This window comes from Strix uralensis, chromosome 5 (genome assembly GCF_047716275.1).
Source record: "Strix uralensis isolate ZFMK-TIS-50842 chromosome 5, bStrUra1, whole genome shotgun sequence".
In the NCBI taxonomy this organism is placed as follows: Eukaryota; Metazoa; Chordata; class Aves; order Strigiformes; family Strigidae; genus Strix; species Strix uralensis.
In genome coordinates this window covers 37,619,030-37,640,287 of record NC_133976.1, presented here as the reverse complement: position 1 = coordinate 37,640,287, position 21,258 = coordinate 37,619,030, and the positions used below count along the sequence as shown (strand labels likewise).

General features: G+C 40.6%; 1 protein-coding gene across 8 annotated transcripts in view; it reads right to left on the bottom strand.

The window, feature by feature from the left end:
* The window catches only part of MON2 (MON2 homolog, regulator of endosome-to-Golgi trafficking), a 132,226-nt gene that overhangs the window by 83,495 nt on the left and 27,473 nt on the right, over nucleotides 1-21,258 (bottom strand). For all 8 annotated transcript variants that reach the window (XM_074870470.1, XM_074870464.1, XM_074870465.1 and 5 more), the window contains exons 5-15: nucleotides 13,325-13,454; nucleotides 12,675-12,772; nucleotides 11,886-12,011; nucleotides 10,948-11,142; nucleotides 10,081-10,205; nucleotides 9,555-9,694; nucleotides 6,912-7,065; nucleotides 3,844-4,076; nucleotides 2,540-2,621; nucleotides 1,644-1,825; nucleotides 323-435 (exon numbers count right to left, since the gene is read on the bottom strand). In XM_074870470.1, the coding sequence (XP_074726571.1) occupies nucleotides 323-435; nucleotides 1,644-1,825; nucleotides 2,540-2,621; nucleotides 3,844-4,076; nucleotides 6,912-7,065; nucleotides 9,555-9,694; nucleotides 10,081-10,205; nucleotides 10,948-11,142; nucleotides 11,886-12,011; nucleotides 12,675-12,772; nucleotides 13,325-13,454 (1,578 nt within the window). The remainder of the gene's footprint in view (nucleotides 1-322; nucleotides 436-1,643; nucleotides 1,826-2,539; nucleotides 2,622-3,843; nucleotides 4,077-6,911; nucleotides 7,066-9,554; nucleotides 9,695-10,080; nucleotides 10,206-10,947; nucleotides 11,143-11,885; nucleotides 12,012-12,674; nucleotides 12,773-13,324; nucleotides 13,455-21,258) is intronic.

Genomic DNA, 21,258 nt, shown 5'->3' with positions numbered 1-21,258 from the left:
TCTCCACAAAATCAGTCTACCTTAAAAAAACCATGTAAGTGAACCTTCACGCACAGGCATATAACAGACCTGAGACCTAGGGTTTTTCAAACAGAATGGATGGGAGATGCTGAGCGAAGAGTCAGATTAAAACCAAGAGTAAATCTTCTCTACAGTTAGAGAACTTTGCTGTCCATGGCTGTTCCAAACTAAAAGCTTAGGATAATATTTCAGATAACCGTTATTTCTAAGAATGCTGTTTATCTGTTGCCTATTTTTGAGACACACTGAGATTCAGAAAGAAGCAGTTAAGCAGGATGAGGTCACTTACAAGTTTACTTACCATTACTGTTCCCTGTGGCTGAAGAGCTAAGGGTTGCCCTACTGCTACAACTTGCTGATGAGACTCGCTTGAAGGACTGATCATTTGAACATTCTGTCCCTGAATGGAATATGCTAGAGGAAAATTGAAAAGAAAAAAAATCTAAATTTAAAATCCAGTACTTACTTGTAGTAACAACCACCTCTGGCAAACACACTCTAGAGAATTTTTCACAGTATTAGCTTTAAGGTAGCTCACTTTGAGACCTTTAGTTATATTTAGATTGTTATGTCATTGCCTTACAGAGTTATAGGAGCCAGTAATTACTCCCTCTCACTAACTATTACATATTGCTTGCAATACACTAATACATCTTATGTCAAGACTGAAGTATTTGCGCTAAGATACAACCATTAGACTATGTCTCAACTCAGTTATCTGTGGTAATTTTGTGTACATGGTATCATTGTGTGCTACCATTTTACTAGTGCGCTCAGAAAATGAAGGTGTCATAAATGCCATGTCATGACGTTTTTCCAATACAGGACTTCAGGACACCCATTTTGTAACTCACCTGTAAAAAGAAGAGTACCCTATATAAAATAAGTTCAGTTCATTGCTTCATTTCCATAGTGATTGGTGTAGCTCAGTCATGTGTACTGCTTCACAGACTGACGATCTAATAATACACTTAGCTTGTGGGCTGGAGTAAAGGTATTTCTGGTTTATATTAAGAGGTCTTATGTTAGATCCATCTGCATATTCTCCATGTAGTTGCATTTCTCGGTACATAATAATTCATTTTCAAAATTAGAAACAGAGTACGTCCTCAACTGGCATATTCCATGAATTAGAACATTCTCTCAGGATGTGGGAAGCATTAATTCAACTTCTTGTAAGCTGAACAGAGCCCAGAAATTAAGACCTTCCATTTACGCAGTAAGTACTACCATCACTAGACAACTGTAGAAAAGACTGTAGCACACAGGATGCAGGATGCTCTAGCCAACTCTGAGTTGCCCAGAGACCTTTTCAGAATCTGAATGCATTTATTACATATCTTAACAGATATTTAGGATGATAGACAGATCTCTTTAGAATATGAACTTCTGACATATGCTGAGCATTCAGGAAGTATTAGGTTGACTAGAATGATACCCAGCAGATGCTGCAAGACTAACCAGTTCTGGAAAGCAGGCAGTCTAGATCCTGTCTGAGAATTCTAACATAATTTATTATAGTCAAATACTACATTTGCATATCTTTGCAATTACATCCTAAGAAAATTTGGATTTAGAGGACAATATGTGGAAACACAATTAACGAAGACCTATATACTTACATTTGCTGGACAGAGCTGCAGTTGTGCTGTTTAATACAGTAAGGGCATAGTGAGGAGGCAAGGATCCTTTGCAAATGGCAGTGATAAAGGCATCTCTTGATGTTACAAGACCCAGTCTTCCACAAAGTGCAGCCATGGTCAGTTCTGCTTTTAGAATATTTTCAGTGGCAGCTTCATCAGTGCTGAAAGAGTACACATCATTTCGTAAGAATTAATCCACAACAGAGAAGCAGGCAGCTAACTAAAATGGAAAGAAATGAGAACATATACTTTAAACCTGTCAACACTATAAATACTGAAGAGCAAACATAATCAGTCAACAAAATTCTCCAGAACCATTTCCTGTAAAATTGATCTTTAGTTCTGAATGACTTGACAAAGGAGACTACAAGGAGGTATTTAAGACTAATGTCAGGAAATGGTGTTTGGTAACAAAGGACTCTTTCAAAGAGACAATTAAGTTACCAAAGTTATTACATAGTAAATAGCTTTTCCACTCCAAGGACTGCATAGTAGTAACAAGTGCTAAGACATTATTTAGTCTCTTATCAACAGTAATTAGGACATAGGTAGAATCACTTCAGTGTGTTGAAACATTCAGTCAAGGAGTAAAAATAATTTAAATAGTTTAAATGCAAAACTTTGAAAATGTAATTAATTGTTCTATATTGAAATACATTGAACATTTATGCTAGACTTCTGGAGAATTCTGTGTCGTTCACTCTTAACAGATCCTCACTCAATCTAGCTATCACTAACCCACAAACCTGTCTGCCCAGGTGCAATGAACAGTGCTCTCTCATACAACTATCAAATTGACTGGTATCAAAAGTCAGTTCAACATGTAGCTGGGAATGTCATCTTTGAAAAATCAAAAGAAATGAAAGATCAAATACCTTGCATCAAGTAGGAGGGATAAAGCAGCCAGAAGACCACACCAACAAGCATTCACCATTTCTTCCCAGACAGCTCTGCTAACTTGAAATACATATACTTGTTTACAGCAGAAACACAATGTTTTACCTAGCAACTTTCAATTATATCACAAACAAAATGTTTGCTACTGTGTCTTTTAAAGTGTATGTATGTTTACACGGACACATATATGCATATACACAAACACTCATACCGGTACTATTTAAACAGTTTCATTTAAAATAACATTGCTAAAGCAAAAAATGTCACAAAGGCAATGCTTATCCTAAATTACACCAAAAAAATCTTACAGAGGTATATGTAACTATTTTCAATCTTTGTCTATAAAAACAAACATTCAGAAGTGCATAAATGCAGGACAAGAAGCTCACTGAAATTTTGCAGTGAATAAAAAATACTCTCCCCTGCTATTTATAATTCTTGCTATTTTTTCATTTCTTTAATTTAATAGGAAAAAAAAATACAGGTCTAAAGACCTGTAATCTGCCCATAAGGTTTCCAGATCGCCCCTGCTGTCCCACCCTGTGCCCCTGGGCTCTGCCAGCATTGCGGGCAGCACCCTGGAGAGCCCTGCACTCCCTGGCTGCTGGCCGCGCACCGCACAAACCCCTTCCCGCTCCCGCCGGCACCGCGGATGCCTCCATACAAACTTCTACGCTACACTCTCCGCTTCCTGGGACACAAGCCACAGTCACTCTTGATACACAAGTCTTTCTCTATGTACATATACAGACTCCTCCTATGTTGCACAAATGCAAGCCTCCGTTCCTATTACTTCTGCTTTTAAAGAAGTTCTTCCTTAAATACTTCAATCTTATTTAAAATCTCTCCATTAAAACGTTCATCTTTTTTATCTTGTTACTAGAAATACATTATTCTTTTAATGTGGTCATAACTGCCACAGTCAGGTCGTCTCTTGTGACCTTGGATCTCGGTGTTAAGCAGAATTAAGGACACAGGAAGGCAGTCTGGAGAACTGAATGCCTGTTAGCTCTCCCTCACATCCCATGTACATACATGTAAAACAGTATTAATAGACCATAAGGACCCTATGGCTAAAGTGCTATAGGACAGAAGCGGTACATCAAGTAATTTTTTAGAGACTGCTGCTGTTCTGTTACAAATAAAACCCCAGAAACAGCTTCATTAAAAGTTTTTACAGACAATTTAGAAACAATAAATTTAAGCAATGAAGCATGAACAATTTTAATCCTGCTTTATGTAAAACTGCTGTATTTTATATAGCATTTGCATTTTCAAATACCTAGTTCTTTCTCTGATTGGTCAGACACAGAGTGCAAGTCTTGCTGCTCTGAAGACTGTGCTGGTAATGAAGTTGTCTCTGTTGTGGTCTGATTGATTGTTTCTGCCTCTCCCAACTCTCCTTCAATCATGGTAGTGATACCACGGACAAGATCCAGTAAACAGTGAAATGCCACCGACATGGCATAGCCTTCAGGAATCGTAGGTGGCTCTACTTTGTCCAGCATTTCCAAACTAAAAAATTGAAAGCATGACAAGTGTGTAACAGTACCACTGTGTTTAAAAACAATAATTGAAAAATAAGATTCCAAATGAATGTTAAGTACGAACAGGCCCAAATACCATTCTTCAAGATTTATAGCAACAGAAGAACAACTTCTTGATTAAGTCATTAAGTAAAAGAGTAAATGAGTCACTAAATAAAATAGTAAATGAAAGGGTACAAACCCTGAGTACAGTATTTAGATCTGCAAACATACATTTTAAAAAATAAACACGTATAAGCAAGCTTCAGTGAATGAATTATTCTACTTTTATTATTATTTTACTCAAAGCCACTGCAACAGAACCCATGCAGAAGAACACAAGTGTATAGGAACAACAGAAGAAATAGGTCAGAAAGTCATGACAGTGTGAACATAGTTATAACAAATGGAGAACAAGTCAGATGTTCCATTATCGTTATCTTTTGAGTCCACATGCCCAGAAAAGCCTGTCACAGCTGGATAATATATGACCAAATATTCATCACCTACACGCACAGGTAAACAATGGAAGCTATTTGTATAAAGAGGAAATGTCTACATGATTCACTGCTGAAAACCATGCAATTAAAGCATCACTATGCTGGAACTGCAGCCTCACTGCCACTTTTTTTCATATTCTACCTTAAAAGCACATAAAGAACAAAAACTACCTGCTACCCCAAAAACATTTATTTCATCATTTGCTCTACAAACTACTCTTAAAAAGGCTAGGCATTCCAGTTATGATATACCAAAGGCACTTTTATACCGTAGTGTCACCACTCTCTTCTGCACAAAGGATTTTCCTTCTCCCAAACATGTAACACTTCAGTTATTACCTCTAATTTCTTGAAGATGGCTGCCTTAGATATCTGGGGGCATAGGCAGTATAGTAAATCAAATGGTCAGCATTTCACCCTCTATCCACAAATAAGTATGTGTATATATATAGCTGTAATTACAATTATTAATGGGTTTTATAGTTACAATGTACCTGTGAGATAGGGGTCATGTACTCTTACTTTCAAAGACAGGCCCACACTGTCAAAAGACCTCTGCTAGCTCTGTGTCGGAGTCACCATTAGCCGGGGTCCTTATTTCTCCGTGCGGGAACAGAAACGACGCAACACCAATGTGATGATCAGGTCATCCGTCTTTTTATTATATATTGTTCTCTTCTATTCCTTTTCTGGTTACATTTATACTCTACTAAGTTCCGTACACGCACTCATCTATCTTCTAATAGGCTACAGGTCATCTACACGCGCTGTTCACGCGCCTCTACAAGCATTTGCATTGGTTAATTGCAATTAGCACGTAAAGCCCAAAACTTGCCAAAACTCCCTTATCTCATACCCTGTTTTGCTCAGACTTGTGTGCTTTTGCTGACCACAGGTGTTTCTCACTTATCTGCTGTCTTATGTGTTTTTGCCAGCCTTATTTTGCTGGCCTTGTCTTCGTCCTTGCATTCTTCTGTCTGCACTAACTTTCTCCCAGCGCGGCCCAGACTCCTACAGCTCTGTTCAGAACTCGTATCTCTAATTAAATCATTGTGTAAAAGTATAAGATGTGGCCACTGTATGAAAATCTAATGGCAGCAGTAGGAAAGAATCAATGCTAGGATGTGACCCAGATCCACAGTTACAGTCATCTCCTTACATGCAGGAACCACAGACAAAAGTACAAGACAGGAGAAAAGCTGCTGACAAGACATGCTAGCGACAATTCCATAATCTTACAGAGAAGAAAAAAAGAATGCAAAAATTACTCAGAGGGAAGCATGGAGTCACTGGAGGGATTCAAACTTAAGACACAAGCAAGTTCAGAGCAGCACAGGAGACCATGATGGTGGCTGCACTGTTCTTGAGCCAGTTAAGAATAAAAAGTAAGAAAAAAGAAAAGGAAGAAAAGCAGGAGGTTGCAGTAGCTGGCCAAAGCATGAACTGGCTTTTATCTACTTTTGTTAAAAATTTGCACTTCCTGAGAACAGTCAAGTAATCTAAAATAACATTCATGGCCATTGCTGGAACAAAAAGTCAAGTCAACACATAGATGTTGAACTACTGAAATCTGAGAATGAATTTGTCCTTCAGCATCTCAAAGGCAGATAAAGGAGTTTCTGCCTTAAAAAAGTATTTGAATCCAGGCTATTTGTTGATTTCACTGAGTATTAGTATACCAAAATTTCATGGGTTGTACAAATAATTTCCTATTCCGAAGAGACTGACCCTCAATGGTCATGACTGCCATGAAAAACCTTTCACTATTTTGAAAATAACATAGTATCTACAGCTCTAAACCGAGAACATGATCTCCATTATACAAAGTCATGACAAAATAACTGGTCAAAGCAGCATTCATAGTCTAACCTTCATATATAGGTTATATGCTACAATATCCTGTCATTAAAAACTGTAAATACAGTAAAGCTGGTGTAAGAAAGCTATTTTTCACTCCCACTGATGTCCCATTTGCTTAACGACCCTAATGTTTGCCATTACACAACCCAGCAAAAAATATTCTAGAATTGTTATATACTGTAGTAAGGCCTAGAAGTGAAGAGTTAATACAGTAACAGTATGGTAGAAAAATATCCAACAGATGCTAAAGCCATAGGGGATATTTGGATCAGAATCCAGAGCACTTGGACAAAATAGCAAAAAATCACAACACCTCATGGCACCAACAAAAATAAAATCCATAATATACCTCAACACCAGTGAAATGAAGCCCTCAGTATTCACTAGTAAAAAAATCCTTGATGGTTTAAGTTGGAAATAAAAATATTTGTTATATATATTTTCAAAAAGATGGAGGTACTTACTAGGTAGCTTTAGCACTGCCTTGTACTGTTACATTCAGGATAGGTATCCAAGTGCCCCTGTACTCAAAGGCAGGTAATACAGTTGCACCTCCTCCCATTCCAAGCACTCCCGGGTTAGTTTGTGCTGAGCCAGTATTCCCCGATGCATTGCTTCCTGTTCAGAAATACAAGGTGATAAAATTAACCAATCTAATTTTAGCAATTAGTGAACATCGTTTTTCTAGACTTAAAGTTGAGATACATGGATTATGAAACACCCTGCTTGATAATATAAACCACCACCAACACAAAATCTATTTTTGAGCTCCCTCTGCTGTCTAAAACACAATCTTATGTGCAAAGTAATTAGTTTAAAAGGCACAGCTGATTGATGCCAACTGCCTTATTTTCAGTCAGAATAGATGTTTCTGTGAAAGGTATAGCAGCATTCATAACACTCTGTGAACCAACTAAACTCACATGGTCTCAATAAAAGAACAAATACTTTAGTGAAGAGTCAGATATTGAAAAGTTAAGGATTATTTAAATAGCTGCATCTAGAACTCAGTAATAGGAAAGAGAGGTTAATCATTCCAAGAACAAAGATCATCACAAACTTTAAAGATTTCAGAAATGCAAAAGCCACAACAAAACCTCAGAGAACTGCAAAGTTTTAATCTGTTCCATTCCAAGGTAGGAGAAAACAAAACCATATCAGGGAAGCGCTGACAATGTGCCAGCCAACAGCTAGGAGGGGACAAATTTTGGTTCCCATTTAAGAACACAAAAAAAGCACATAAAAGGACAAGGAATTCTGTATATATACACTTCCTACATACAGAAGGAGGTCTATACTTACTAGGTGTAGGTATCACAAGTTCAGACTCTCGAAGGCGACTCACAGCACTTAATACATCAGGGTAACAACTGCCATTTTGCTGTGTTCGCTTTTAATGTGTAGAGACTAAACTACTAATTTAAGCAATATGAATACACACAGAAGCCTGTGTATACACTTTAACACAGTAAAGGGCAACAGATTGAAACAACAAAACCATACTGCTAAATGGAAATGGTTAACCAAACACTGCCACTAACACAAATGCAGTTACACTGGTGTCATTTTCTGTGATCCCACTGAGCAGTAAGACATATACAACTATTTTTTGTATCAACATAACTCCTTAAAGTTGTTATAAGGCTTACAATACACCAGTGTAAAAAAAGCAACACAAAACTTAGGTAGACGCAGATTTCAACTTCTCCCACGAAACAGCTATCTTGTTGCAAAACTGAGGCTCAAAAGCCAACTACAGGTGTACAAGACAGCCTGCTATGTCAGGACTGGTGTTAAGAATCAGAGAAGACTCTGTTCAAAAAATCAGGTTGCTCTCTGTGTGTTAGACATGACCATAGGAGGAAAAGAGGCAAGAAATGAAATGCATGAGAAAGAGACATGAGAAACACTCAAGCAGAAAGAAATAATGAAAAGGTAAAGGAGAAAACAAACTGGAACAATAAGCCAAAGGAAGAGCGACAGCGCTAAGGCTATGACCCTACTGCAGTGCTGTTTCACATGAACGCAAAATTTAAGTTTTCAGAAGAATGAGTATTTTAGAATGGCTTCTCATAAATCTGTGTTACATGATGAAAACTGCTCTTCTGATTTACCTTAAGTGGATTAAACTAACCCAGAAGTAATACTAATAGAAGTGTTCTATCAGCTTCTGTACAGACAGCCATTGAACAACAGCTACCGACACAAACTTCTTCATGCTACCAATGCTAACACCAACTTGGAATTCAGACTTACTTCATGAGTGAACCCTGGAAGACGTGAGTCTCAAACCAGACTTTTTAATGTTATTAGTTTAATAGTGGATACGATAATTATACTTTATGTTTATTATCTCTTCTAAGAAGGCATGTCAAAAGACAACCTTAGAAATTATTTTTATGTTGTTTGTTGCTGAGGCCTCTGCTTCCAGAACCATGGGAAGAAGCAGAGAGGCTTAACGCAGATGGAAACACCTCCAAAGGCATTAACAGGAGGACCTTCTTATAGAAATAAAATTATACCTAGCGAAGTGCCAAAACCCTGGCTGCAAGAAAAGACAATCAAGTTTAGTATCAGTAAGTGATTGTTTCCAGCTTACAGAAAAAGCAGAGATCATCTGTAAAACACAGATCATTCTTTCTACCTCTTTGCTTCCTCAGGTGAGTTTTGTCCCCGGAGAAGAATTCGCTATTGCCTCCCAGGAGGAAGCAAACACACACTGTCTTACTACTTCAGCTGCACACTGCCATAAATGACAGCCCCGCACAAGGAGACAGAAATCAGACAAATTTGTTATAGTCAGAAATTAGAAGCAATTCCCTCAGAAAAGTTGTGAACCAAGGAGCTTGGTCGCTGTAGAAGCAGACACAAATGCAGGGACACTGCTCTTCTGACTAGGGGCTACATGTTCCCCACAATACAGGTAGATAAAATCACCTGTTGCACCAGATCTGAAAACTCTAGTTTGTCTCAAGCTAACTTTTCACCTCAATGAACATGGAAGTACAGAACTGTACCAAGCCAAATGTATACACTGAATTAAATCAGAATTTATTATTACAAGAAAATGCTGGAAAATTAAAATGATAGTAAGGACAAGGCTTTACCAGTTTGGCTCGGTGTTGCTGATGCGTTCCCTGTGCTTGGTACAAGAAATAGTGACTGGATGAAGGACCCCAGTGCATTCACAATATCACGGAAAACTTTAGTGGAATGTTGCTTCATATCATATGACTGACAAAACGACCTGGAAGTATTTTATAAAACATAATAAGTATTTGACAAATTAGGGACTAAAAGCGTATGTTAACAGCAACTTCCCCCCCCCCCCCCCCCCACTGTAGACTAAATGCACATTTTAACTGCAAATATTTAGGTAAATTGTACCATTTAGTTTTAGGTAAATGCTCCTTTGACACTGGTAAGACAGAGAGTTGGAATACGCAAATAACTATAATTCAGCCCTTCGTGGATAATAAGCATTGCCTAATGCTTTATAAAAAATTATCTTGAAAAGTTTATTGCATTAAAATTTCTACATATTTACAATGTTTTAGGAAGCATTTTCCACCAGAGAAAAATAAAAATATTTCTCAAATTTTATGTAAAAGTGAAACTCAATATATTTAATACCTTAATAGCTGAGGCTGCACACAAAGCCTGTGAATAGATTCTACTGCAACAGCTCTTAGCCACTGTGGTTTGTCTGCATCCAGAAACTTAACCAGCAATGACAGAAAGATTTCACATTCTGTTACCTAAAAGGTATAGTTTATAGTCATTAAATCAAAAGAAAAAGTCTCCTACAGAATATTTTTTAAAACAACCTTCAGTTTCATTTTAGGAATCCTATCCCAGCAAATTTTGCACAGGACCTAAAAAACCCCTTCAACAAGCATTTACTCAAAATTATATAAAAAAACATACCTAATAATCATAATATTTTTGCCAGGCTAACACCACATATGCAATTGTGTTGAAGGAGTTAAATTCCTCACAGACATTGCATTAAAGTTCTGACATGTGCTACAGTAAACAAACGGAACAGAAAAAAAATCTTTTTTAGGAAATATCTAAAATCTGGGAGGTAAGAACAGCTGAACATGTGGTTTTTATGCACGTTCTGTCAAAGCTTTAGCAACACAAGTCAAAAGCCTCTTACCAAGTATTAACAAGGCACAGCAATGAACATTATCTAAAGCCAGGCAAACGAGGAGAAGATCAAGAGGTTCCCAAAACCTTAACTGAAAGGCAATTAAGTACAGAAAAGACAACAGCTAATCTACTCTGAGAATTTACACAAGCCCATGTTTAATAAAGTCACACATGTAGAATACATGTAAATACAAATACACACAAGAGGAAAAGAATATTTAGACTTTTCTTCTCTCGGTCTATGTCAACAGTTCTCAAGAACTAATTAATACTATTACTGATCACAGTACTGGCATATACATAGAGAAACAGAATTGCATAAAAAAAATCTGAACATATTCTTACCAGCAAACTGTAAAACTGCTTAATCAAAACAGAAACTACTCTCAGCAAACGCATACAGATGGGGAAGTATGGTTTTTCCACTGGTGCTGGGGAAGATGACGTGCTGGAACCTTGCCTGAATTTGATATTTGGAGAGAAGAGCTTTATAACAAGAGGGCATACTCTTTCTTTAAGAAGAAAACTGAATTCCTGATGCTGAAAAAGAAAACAGGAGAAATTAAAAGCAGACATTCTTTAATTGCTACCAGTAGCTCTGATTATGCATCTTATTTACATTTACTGTTATGATTAAGCACTCTGAAGTCATGTAAATCTCAGTATAAATTACATGCTCAGGAAATTGAAGAATGGCAGACACCATTGTAAAGTTACCAAAAAGCATGATGAAATGACATTGTCAGGTTCATACCACACACCACTCTTTTTGCATTTTGCAAATTGAAGTAGGCTGCTAATACATCATTTATTATATATTTAATTTTTAAATCTAGCTACTGTTTGCTAAAATGTGTTACTGTAGGATCATGGTGCACTTATGTGCAGTAGAACCACACAATTTATAGTCATGATTCTTGCTCCTTTGCAAGTGGGGTGAGGTTAATGTTTCTGTAGAAATAACAATGCCACAAGCTAAGTTACGGAGCTGTCATAAATCATGCAAGATAGGAAAATGCATCTTTGGAGGAGATTTAAATGGCAAAACAAAAAGTGAAACAGAGTACAACATGCTCTACAAAATACACAAATAGTGTAAGAGAATAGAAAGAAGTGGACAAAATGCACGCCATACTTTCCTATTATAAAAGCCCAATATGTAAAAGCTACAAGTCTTTTTGAAAAGTAGTACTCATGCTAAATTAAAGAGGAGTTAATAGAGTGTAAATTTCACTACTCATGTGAACATAAGTCTTCCTATTTTCCCTCTAAGAACTACTCACTTGTAAAAACACTTGTGGAAAGTCATTGAGGACTGACTCAAGAAGTTCAAGGCCAAATGTCCGGGTCATTTCTGTCATACCCACGAGCCAGTAGGGAGCATCAGCATTAACTAACTGACAAAGATCCTTAAAAAGAAATACAGTAACATTTACATTGTCTGCACAGTCCGTACCAGCATAAGTTTTCTGAGTCTACAACAAGATCTGCACTCTCTCCCTTTTGTAATGAGCAATTTCCCAATTTCAATAATTTTTCCTCAAACACTTCTTTTACATAAATTACTAAGCAAAAAACTTTTTAAAACAAATTTTAAACTTTGCTGGAATCCTTGTAGCAATTGTGTTCATTCCTGCCCTCAAAAATCTCTCAAGACCAGTGAATTTGCTAAGTCAAGAAGATTTTTATTGGTGTGATGAATACAACTACTACTTTTCATTATATACTCAATTTTAATATACAATACCAAGCACAAGAAGCAAGACTAAACTATAGTAGCAGTGTTTAGCTTACAGAAAAAAGAATCTTGAATTTAATGCAGACATGCATGCTTAGCTACTATTTAAGATTTATAGTAAAGCATTTTCCTAGGCCACTTTGTCTTCATTTTCCAATCACCCTGCTGGGATATAGCATATCATTGCCAATTACAATAAATGTGCATAAGAAAGCCTGAGGCTCTGGTTAATGACCTTGTCAATATGCCAACAGCAAATTTTTGGAATTTCTTACAGAGATGTAGAAGCACCCAATTGTAACTGCAAACGTATAAATATATGCTCCCCAATTACCTGAAAAAGCATATATGCATCTTTAGCACATGGCTTCAGTGTACTGACAGATCTTCTGTTACTATTTCCTTGAACTGCAACTGGCTGATCAATAGTGCCTGCGTAAAAACAAAAACCAGTTTTGTGAACAAAGGAACCACTGAAAATCAAGTATGGATTAAGTGTTCTTACAAAAAGATTCTAAAACGGCCAGGTAATTCTTCTGCAACTTATCATATCTACAGAAATAAACATTAGATTGAAGACTAAAGATCATCAATACCAAGCATTTCTTTCCAATAAATGTGCTCTTCAAAACTACTACTACCATATATTTTTCACACTCATTAATCTAAGTTACCTTCACCTTGAATGACACCCTCATTTCAAATTCCTTCACAATACTAACCAGAAAACCAGTTCTCACAGCTTGAAAAAAATCTAGGTTTTATATATCGCTGTATTGACTTGGACTGACACAATGGCTAAGGATTTCATCTCCTCTGAATATAAGTAAGTGCATAAAAGACAGTAAAAATTAATAATGTCTGTGATTTTTTTTTATAATATTTATAGACTTTTTCCTAGTTCTTTATCTGAGAAAGATAAACATTTGATGTGTATCCGAAAAACAGGTCAATACGAACAAGCAGAGTAAGAAGTATGCCCACCTTTGTATCGTTCATCTTCAGCAACCACTCTCTCAAATACAACAGTAACTACCTGCCTTACTGTAGCTGCTGCAGTGTTATTTGTGATATTATCTTTTGTGAAGTGCAATCGAAAACAAAGTACAATTGCCTGAAAGGAAAAGAAAAAAAAAAAAATCACCTTACAACAGTATATTTTCATCTTTTAGCTAAGAGTTAAGACAACTGATTGAGGAATGCTTTCCACCAGTTTGTCAAAAGGTTGCCTGAAAAAAAATTTTAAATTTGAAGAACCAGACTAAGTTTTATAGATTACCCTATCCAAAACCCTCTTTAGTAATCCTCCCCAAAGGTATTCTAGAAGTGGTATTAACTGAAGACATTATGATGTGCCAATAAAACCACAATCATCATACAGAGAATACACAGTAATCAACCACATAAAACAACCTGGACATTAGGATTATACAGTTAATCACAGAAAGGTCAGTCAACACCAAAGCTAAAATGCTATTCCTCTCCTACATTAAATCACAATACTTTCACAACCATGTTGCCTTGACTGGTATTATTTCTCTCTGTGGTTCATACTCTAATGTGTAATTGTGCTGGCAGTGACCTGAATACTGTTTCCCACTGGATTTCGTATTACCTCTAACACATAGTTTAATACTTACTTATTTTAAACTTAATTTTGAAAATTAGCATCTGTACGTGTAGCGAAACCTGTATTTCTTGTTCTTTTGTCCTTATTCTGTGTTCTTGCACTTGCATGAACCTCAACCACACCTGGCCATAGTGCTTACATGCTCTAAACCATACAAACTTCAGAATATTCTTTTGCTTCTTTTTCTTCTAAATAATTCGTGGATTCTGCTCAGATGGTATCTCCATGTAGTATCCCCACCTGCTTGAGAAGTTGTGGCAGTCCAGTGACTCGCTGACTGGGAAACATAACACTCATTTTTAAAAAGGGGGGGGAAAAAAAGCCCGGAGAACTACAGGCCAGTCAGTCTCACCTCTGTGCCTGGCAAGATCATGGAACTCTGCTAGGGCACATGGAAATAAGGAGGTGATTGGTGACAGCCAACATGACTTTGTTAAGGGGAAATCATGCCCAACGAATTTGGTGACCTTCTACGAAAGGGTCACAGTGTTGGTGGATAAGGGAAGAGCAACTGACATCATCTACCTGGACTTGTGCAAAGCATCTGACACTGTCCCACACAACATCCTTGTCTCTAAATTGGAGAGACATGGATTTGATGGATGGACCACTCAGTGGATAAGGAATTGTCCAGATGGTCACCAACTCAAAGAGCTGCAGTCAACAGCTCAATGTCCAAGTGGAGAGCAGGGACAAGTGGTGTTCCTCAGGGGTTGGTGTTGGGACTAGCACTGTTTAACATCTTTGTTGGCAACACAGACAGTGGGATTGAGTGCACCCTCAGCAAGTTTGCCAACGACACCAAGCTGTGTGGTGTGGTCAACACGCTGGAGGGCAGGGATGCCATCCACAGGGACCTTGACAGGCATGAGAGGTGGGACTGTGCAAACCTCATGAAGTTCAGCAAGGCCAAGTGCAACGGCCTGCACATGGGTTGGGGCAATCCCAGGCACAAATACAGGCTGAGAGGTGACTGGACTGAGAGCAGCCCTGCAGAGAAGGACTTGGGGGTAATACTCAATGAAAAACTGAACATGAGCCAGCAATGTGCACTCGCAACCCAGAAAGCCAACTGTATCCTGGGCTGCATCAAAAGAAGTGTGGCCAGCAGGTCAAGGGAGGTGATTCTCCCACTCTACTCTGCTCTCATGAGACCCCACCTGGAGTACTGTGTCCAGCACCGGGACCCCCAACATAAGATGGGCATGGATCTGCCTAAATGAGTCCAGAGGAGGGCATGAAGATGATCAGGGGCTGGAGCACCTCCCTTATGAGGACAGGCTGAGAGAGTTGGGGATGTTCAACCTGGAGAAGAGAAGGTTTCAGGGAGACCTTATAGCAGCCTTCCAGTACTTAAAGGGGGCCGACAGGAAAGATGGGGAGGGACTCTTCATCAGGGAGTGTAGAGACAGGATGAGGGCTAACGGTTCTAAACTGAAAGAGGGTAAATTTAGATTGGATATTAGGAAGAAATTCTTTACTGTGAGGGTGGTGAGACACTGGAACAGGTTGCCCAAAGAGGTTGTGGATGCCCCCTCCCTGGAAGTGTTCAAGGCCAGGTTGGATGGGGCTTTAAGCAACCTGATCTAATGAAAGGTGTCCCTGTCAGTGGCAGGGGGGTTGGAACTAGATGGTCTTTCAGGTTCCTTTCAACCCAAACCATTCCATGATTCTATGATGTTGTAGTTTGAAATTTTACAACACAATCATACATCTCTGGACTTTCAGAATATACTGTATGGTTCTTTAGGTTAATCATAGAATGATAGAATCATTTAGGTTGGGAAAAGACCTTTAAGGTCATCAAGTCCAACTGTTAACCTAGCACTGCCAAGTCCACCACTAAACCATGTCCCTAAGCAACATCTACACATCTTTAAATACCTCCAGGGATGGTGACTCAACCACCTCCCAGCGCAGCCTGTTTCAATGCTTGACAACCCTTTCACTGAAGAAATCTTTCCTAATATCCAGTGTAAACCTCCCCTGGTGCAACTTGAGGCCATTTCCTCTTATCCTATCATCTGTTATTTGGGAGAAGAGACTGACACCCACCTTGCTACAACCTCCTTTCAGGTACTTGTAGAGAGTGATAAGGTCTCTCCTGAGCCTCCTTTTCTCCAGGCTGAACAACCCCAGTTCCCTCAGCTGCTCCTCACAAGACTTGTGCTCTAGTCCCTTCACCATCTTCATTGCCCTTTTTTGGATATGCTCCAGTATCTCAATGTCCTTTTTGTAGTGAGGGGCCCAAAACTGAACACAGTAATCGAGGTGCGGCCTCACCAGTGCCGAGTACAGGGGTAAGATCACTTCCCTGTCCCTGCTGGCCACGCTATTTCCGATGCAACCCAGGATGCTATTGGCCTTCTTGGCCACCTGGGCACACTACCAGCTCTTATTCAGCCAGCTGTCAACCAACAATCCCAGGTCCTTTCCTGCTGGGCAGCTTTCTAGCCACTCTTCCCCATCCCTGTGGCATTGCACAGGGTTGTTGTGACCCAAATGTAGGATCCAGCACTTGGCCTTGTTGAACCTCATACAGTTGGCCTCAGCCCATCCATCCAGCCTGTCCAGATTCCTCTGCAGAGCTGTCTTACCTTCAAGCAGATCAATACTCCCCGCCCAATTTGGTGTTGTCTTCAAATTTACTGAGGGAGCACTCAATCCCCTCATCCAGATCATTGATAAAAATATTAAACAGAATTGGCCCCAATACTGAGCCCTGGGGAACATCACTGGTAACCAGCCGCCAACTGGATTTAACTCCATTCACAACTCTTTGGGCCCAGCCATCCAGCCAGTCTTTTACCCAGCGAAGAGTACACCCGTCCCAGCCACGAGCAGCCAGTTTCTCCAGGAGAATGCTGTGGGAAAGAGTGACAAAAGCTTTACTATAGACAACATCCACAGCCTTTCCCTCATCAGCTAAGTGGGTCACCTTGTCATAGAAGGACATCAGGTCTGTCAAGCAGGACCTGCCTTTCATAAACCCATGCTGACTGGGCCTGATCACCTGGTTGTCTCGTACATGCCATGTGCTGGCACTCAAGATGATCTGCTCCATAACCTTCCCTGACACAGAGGTTAGGCTGACAGGCCTGCAGTTTCCCAGATCCTCCTTCTGGCCCTTCTTGTAGATGGGCATCACATTTCCTAACTTTCAGTCAATGGTGACCTCCCCAGTTAGCCAGGACTGCTGATGACCGAAAGTGGCTTGGTGAGCACTTCTGCCAGCTCCCTCAGTACCCTTGGGTGGATTTCATCTGGCCCCACAGACTTGTGTGCGTCTAAGTGGTGTAGCAGGTCACTAACTATTTACCCTTGGATTATGTGGGCTACATTCTGCTCCTCATCCCTGTCTTTCAGCTCAGGGGGCTAGTTACCCAGGGAAAAGTGGTCTTACTATTAAAGACTGACACAAAGAAGACATTAAGTACCTCAGCCTTTTCCTCATACTTTGTCACTATGTTTCCCCCTGCATCCAATAAAGGATGGAGATTTTTCCTTAGCCCTTGCTAATGTATTTACAGAAACATTTTTTATTGTATTGTATTATGGCAGTACCCAGATTAAGTTCTAGTTGGGCTTTGGCCCTTCCAATTTTCTCCCTGCGTAACTCACCAGATCCCTGTAATCCTCCTGAGTGGCCTGCCCATTCTTCAAAGGGTCATAAATTCTCATTTTTGTCCTGAGTTCTGGCCAAAGCTCTCTGTTCAGCCAGGCCAGTGGTCTTCCCCACCAGCTCATCTTTCAGCACATGGGGACAACCTGTTCCTGCACCTTTAAGTTTTCCTTCTTGAAGAATGTCCAGCCTTTCCAGACTCCTTTGCCCTACAGGACTGCCTCCTAAGGGACTCTGTCTGCCCTCCAGAAGTCCAAGGTAGCAGTTCTATTGACCCACCTTCTTGCTTCTCCAAGAATCAAAAACTCTATCATTCCATGATCACTAGGCTCAAGACAGCCTCCAACCACCACATCACCTACAAGTCCTTCTCTGTTCGCAACAACAGGTCCAGGGGGCGCATCTTCCCTAGTTGGCTCACCCACCAACTGTGTCAAGAAGTTACCTTACACACACTCCAGAAACCTCCTAGACTGCTTCCTCCCTGCTGTATTTCCAGCAGACATCTAATAAGTTGAAGACACCCATGAGAACAAGGGCTAGTGATCGTGAAACTTCTCCCAGCTGCTTAAAGACTATTTTGTTTGTCTCTTCATCCTCGTTGGGTGGTCTATAACAGACTCCCACCATGATATCTGCCTTGTTGGCCTTTCACCTGATTCTTACCCATAAACACTCAACCCTATCATCATCATTAAGCTCTAGACAATCAAAACACTCCCTAACATACAGGGCTACTCCACTGCCTCTCCTTCCTTGCCTATCCCTTCTGAAGAGTTTATAGGCATCCACTGCAGCACACCAGTTGTGTGAGTCATCCCACCATGTTTCTGTGATGGCAACTATAGCATAGGTTTCCTGCTGCATAATGGCTTCCAGCTCCTCCTGTTTGCTGCCCATGCTGTATGAATTGGTGTAGATGCACTTCAGATGGGCTACTCATCCCGCCACCTTTTGGGGGAAGAAGCCCTAATTCCTACATGACCATTCTCAGGCACTTCCATGGTTTCTAACACATCAACAATCCTTGTGTCTTTGCTGCCGCATGGATCTCCATCCCCTATCTCCACCGAGATGGCAGACCTCACTGTCCCTCTAACAGTCATGCTGCCCCCTATGCTTATCTTGAGTGAGCCTGGTTTTACCTTTGTCCCTCTTCAAATCTAGTTTAAAGCTCTTTCAATGAGCCCTGCTAACTCCTGTGCAAAGATATTTTTCCCCCTTTGAGACAGGTATACCCCATCTGTTGACAGCAGGCTTGGTGTCATGTAACCAATCCATGATCAAAAAACCCAAAATTCTGCCAGTGACACCAGGCTCAGAGCCAGGTATTAATCTGCTGGCTCTTCCTGCTTCTTCTTTCATCATTCCCTGCAACTGGAAAGATAGGGCTCAACACTGCTTGTGCTCCTGATCCCAGGACCAGTCGTCCCAAGGCCCTGAAGTTTCTCTTGATTGTCCATGAACTTTTAGTTGCAGCTTCATCACTGGCTACTTGAAAAATCAATAATGGATAATAATCTGAGGGCTGTAGCAGGGTAGGAAGCTTTCTCTTCACATCTTTAACCCAGGCCCCAGGGAGGCAGCAGACTTCCCTAAGAAGTGGGTCTGGTCTGCATACTGGGCCTTCTGTTCCCTTCAGAAGAGAGTCTCCTACGACAGTGACCCATCTTTTTTTCTTCAGGGAAGCAGTTTTGATGCAGGGTGTAGACCAACCACCTCAGCAACACCTCCAAGTTAGATGAACTATCATCCTCGTTGTTGTTTGGTTCCGCTTGCAGAGCCTCATACCTATTATGCAAGGGCACCTGGGAAGGTGGGGTACAGAATCACAGAATCATCTAGGTTGGAAAAGACCTTGAAGATCACCTAGTCCAACCATTAACCTAACACTGACCATTCTCAACTATACCACATCCCTAAGCACTATGTCAACCCGACTCTTAAACACCTCCAGGGATGGGGACTCCACCACTGCTCTGGGCAGCCCATTTCAACACCTAACAACCTGTTCTGTAAAGAAATGCTTCCTAATATCCAGTCTAAACTTTCCCTGGCGCAACTTGAAGCCATTCCCTCTTGTCCTATCACTTGTTACTTGGTTAAGGAGACTTATCCCCAGCTCTCTGCAACCTCCTTTCAGGTAGTTGTAGAGGGTGACAAGGTCTCCCCTCAGACTCCTCTTCTCCAGACTAAACAACCCCAGTTCCCTCAGCCGTTCCTCGTAAGACCTGTGCTCCAGACCCTTCACCAGCTTCGTTGCCCTACCGCCTGGGTAGTCACAGAGCAGATGCGCTTGCTGCGCTGGGCAGGAACTTGTCACCATTGCTCCCTATCCCTTAAGTTGCTGTGTTCAGCCAGGCAGAGAGAGGATAGGGGATCCTCCATATCACATGTCCTGTCTGCCTGTTGGGCCTGTCTCAAGGAAGGTAGGGTGTCATTCCAGTAGTCTCTCTCTCTCTTGCACTCCCTGGTACTCCTCAACCTACTGACCTCTGGAGCTCTGTCACCAAGTGGAGGAGTTCCTCTCCCTGGGTGCACCTCCCACACCTGTGCTCACTGCTGCTGTCCAGTACCAGCATAAGAGTAGGGCCCACCCTGCAGCCTGGCACCTGGGTGGCAGTGTGCTCCCACCGGAGCTCTATCTGGGCAGCTGCGTCAGCTGTAGTGGGTGCAGAACCTAGAGAGGCCATGGCTTTCTGCAGGGGGGGATACCGTTGCTTCCTGGTCGAGCTGGCAGAAGTTCAGTGCCTTTCCCGCATGCCCTGCTGCGCAAACTGCCATGCCACATCCTCACTGATGAGCCACACCCCACTCACCAGCACTCTCTAAAGGGCTTTTTTTATATGTGTTTGGGGGGCTTGGCCGCTGTTGTTCCTGGCCCTGCCCAGGTCTCATCAGCCGCTGTGACACGAACTGCGGGCTCCTGGCAGCTCTCTCAGCTCCCCTGAGGTTCCCCAGAAACCCCCGTGTACCGCACTGGAATGCTCCACTGCGGACCATGCCAGCACTAGAGCTGCTTGCCTCAGTGACTCAATCTCACAGCAATGCCTGTATTAAGGGGCTTTTCAATATGGTTTACCAGTAATTTTCTTAATTTACATCAGTCAAGCTGAAACATGAATATGCAATATATGTCTGGCTCAAACTGATTTTCTCTAAGAACTTTTCAACATGGGAAAAAGAAAAAAAAAAAAGAACGTTCAGATATTTCTCAAAAGAATCTTGGGGGGAAAAAACCAAACAAACCATTCCACAATTTTACCCATGCCAAGTAATGGTTGTATTTGGTTAACTGAGAAACTCTAATAATTTCAGGACCCGAATAACACCAAGAAATTTTACAAGATATTGCTCTGTCAGGAATGTTTTTTTCTCACCCCTTTCACAAGCCTGCCCAGATTTGACTATATATTTCTAGACATACCAGATTTTAACACGCAGTAAGGAAATTGTTAGAAGTACAGGAATTAGATTCTCCAGTAACTGTATTATGTGAGCATGCTTCTGGATCAGAACACAAGACAAGAGAAAGACAGGCTGGGAAAGACCCTTCCTATTTATTTGACACTGCTGTGCCCACATGTTCTTGTGGTTGGGGTCCAAAAGGAGACAGTTTCTAGACATTAGAGAGATGAACAAATAAAGGATGTTGAAAAATGTGTC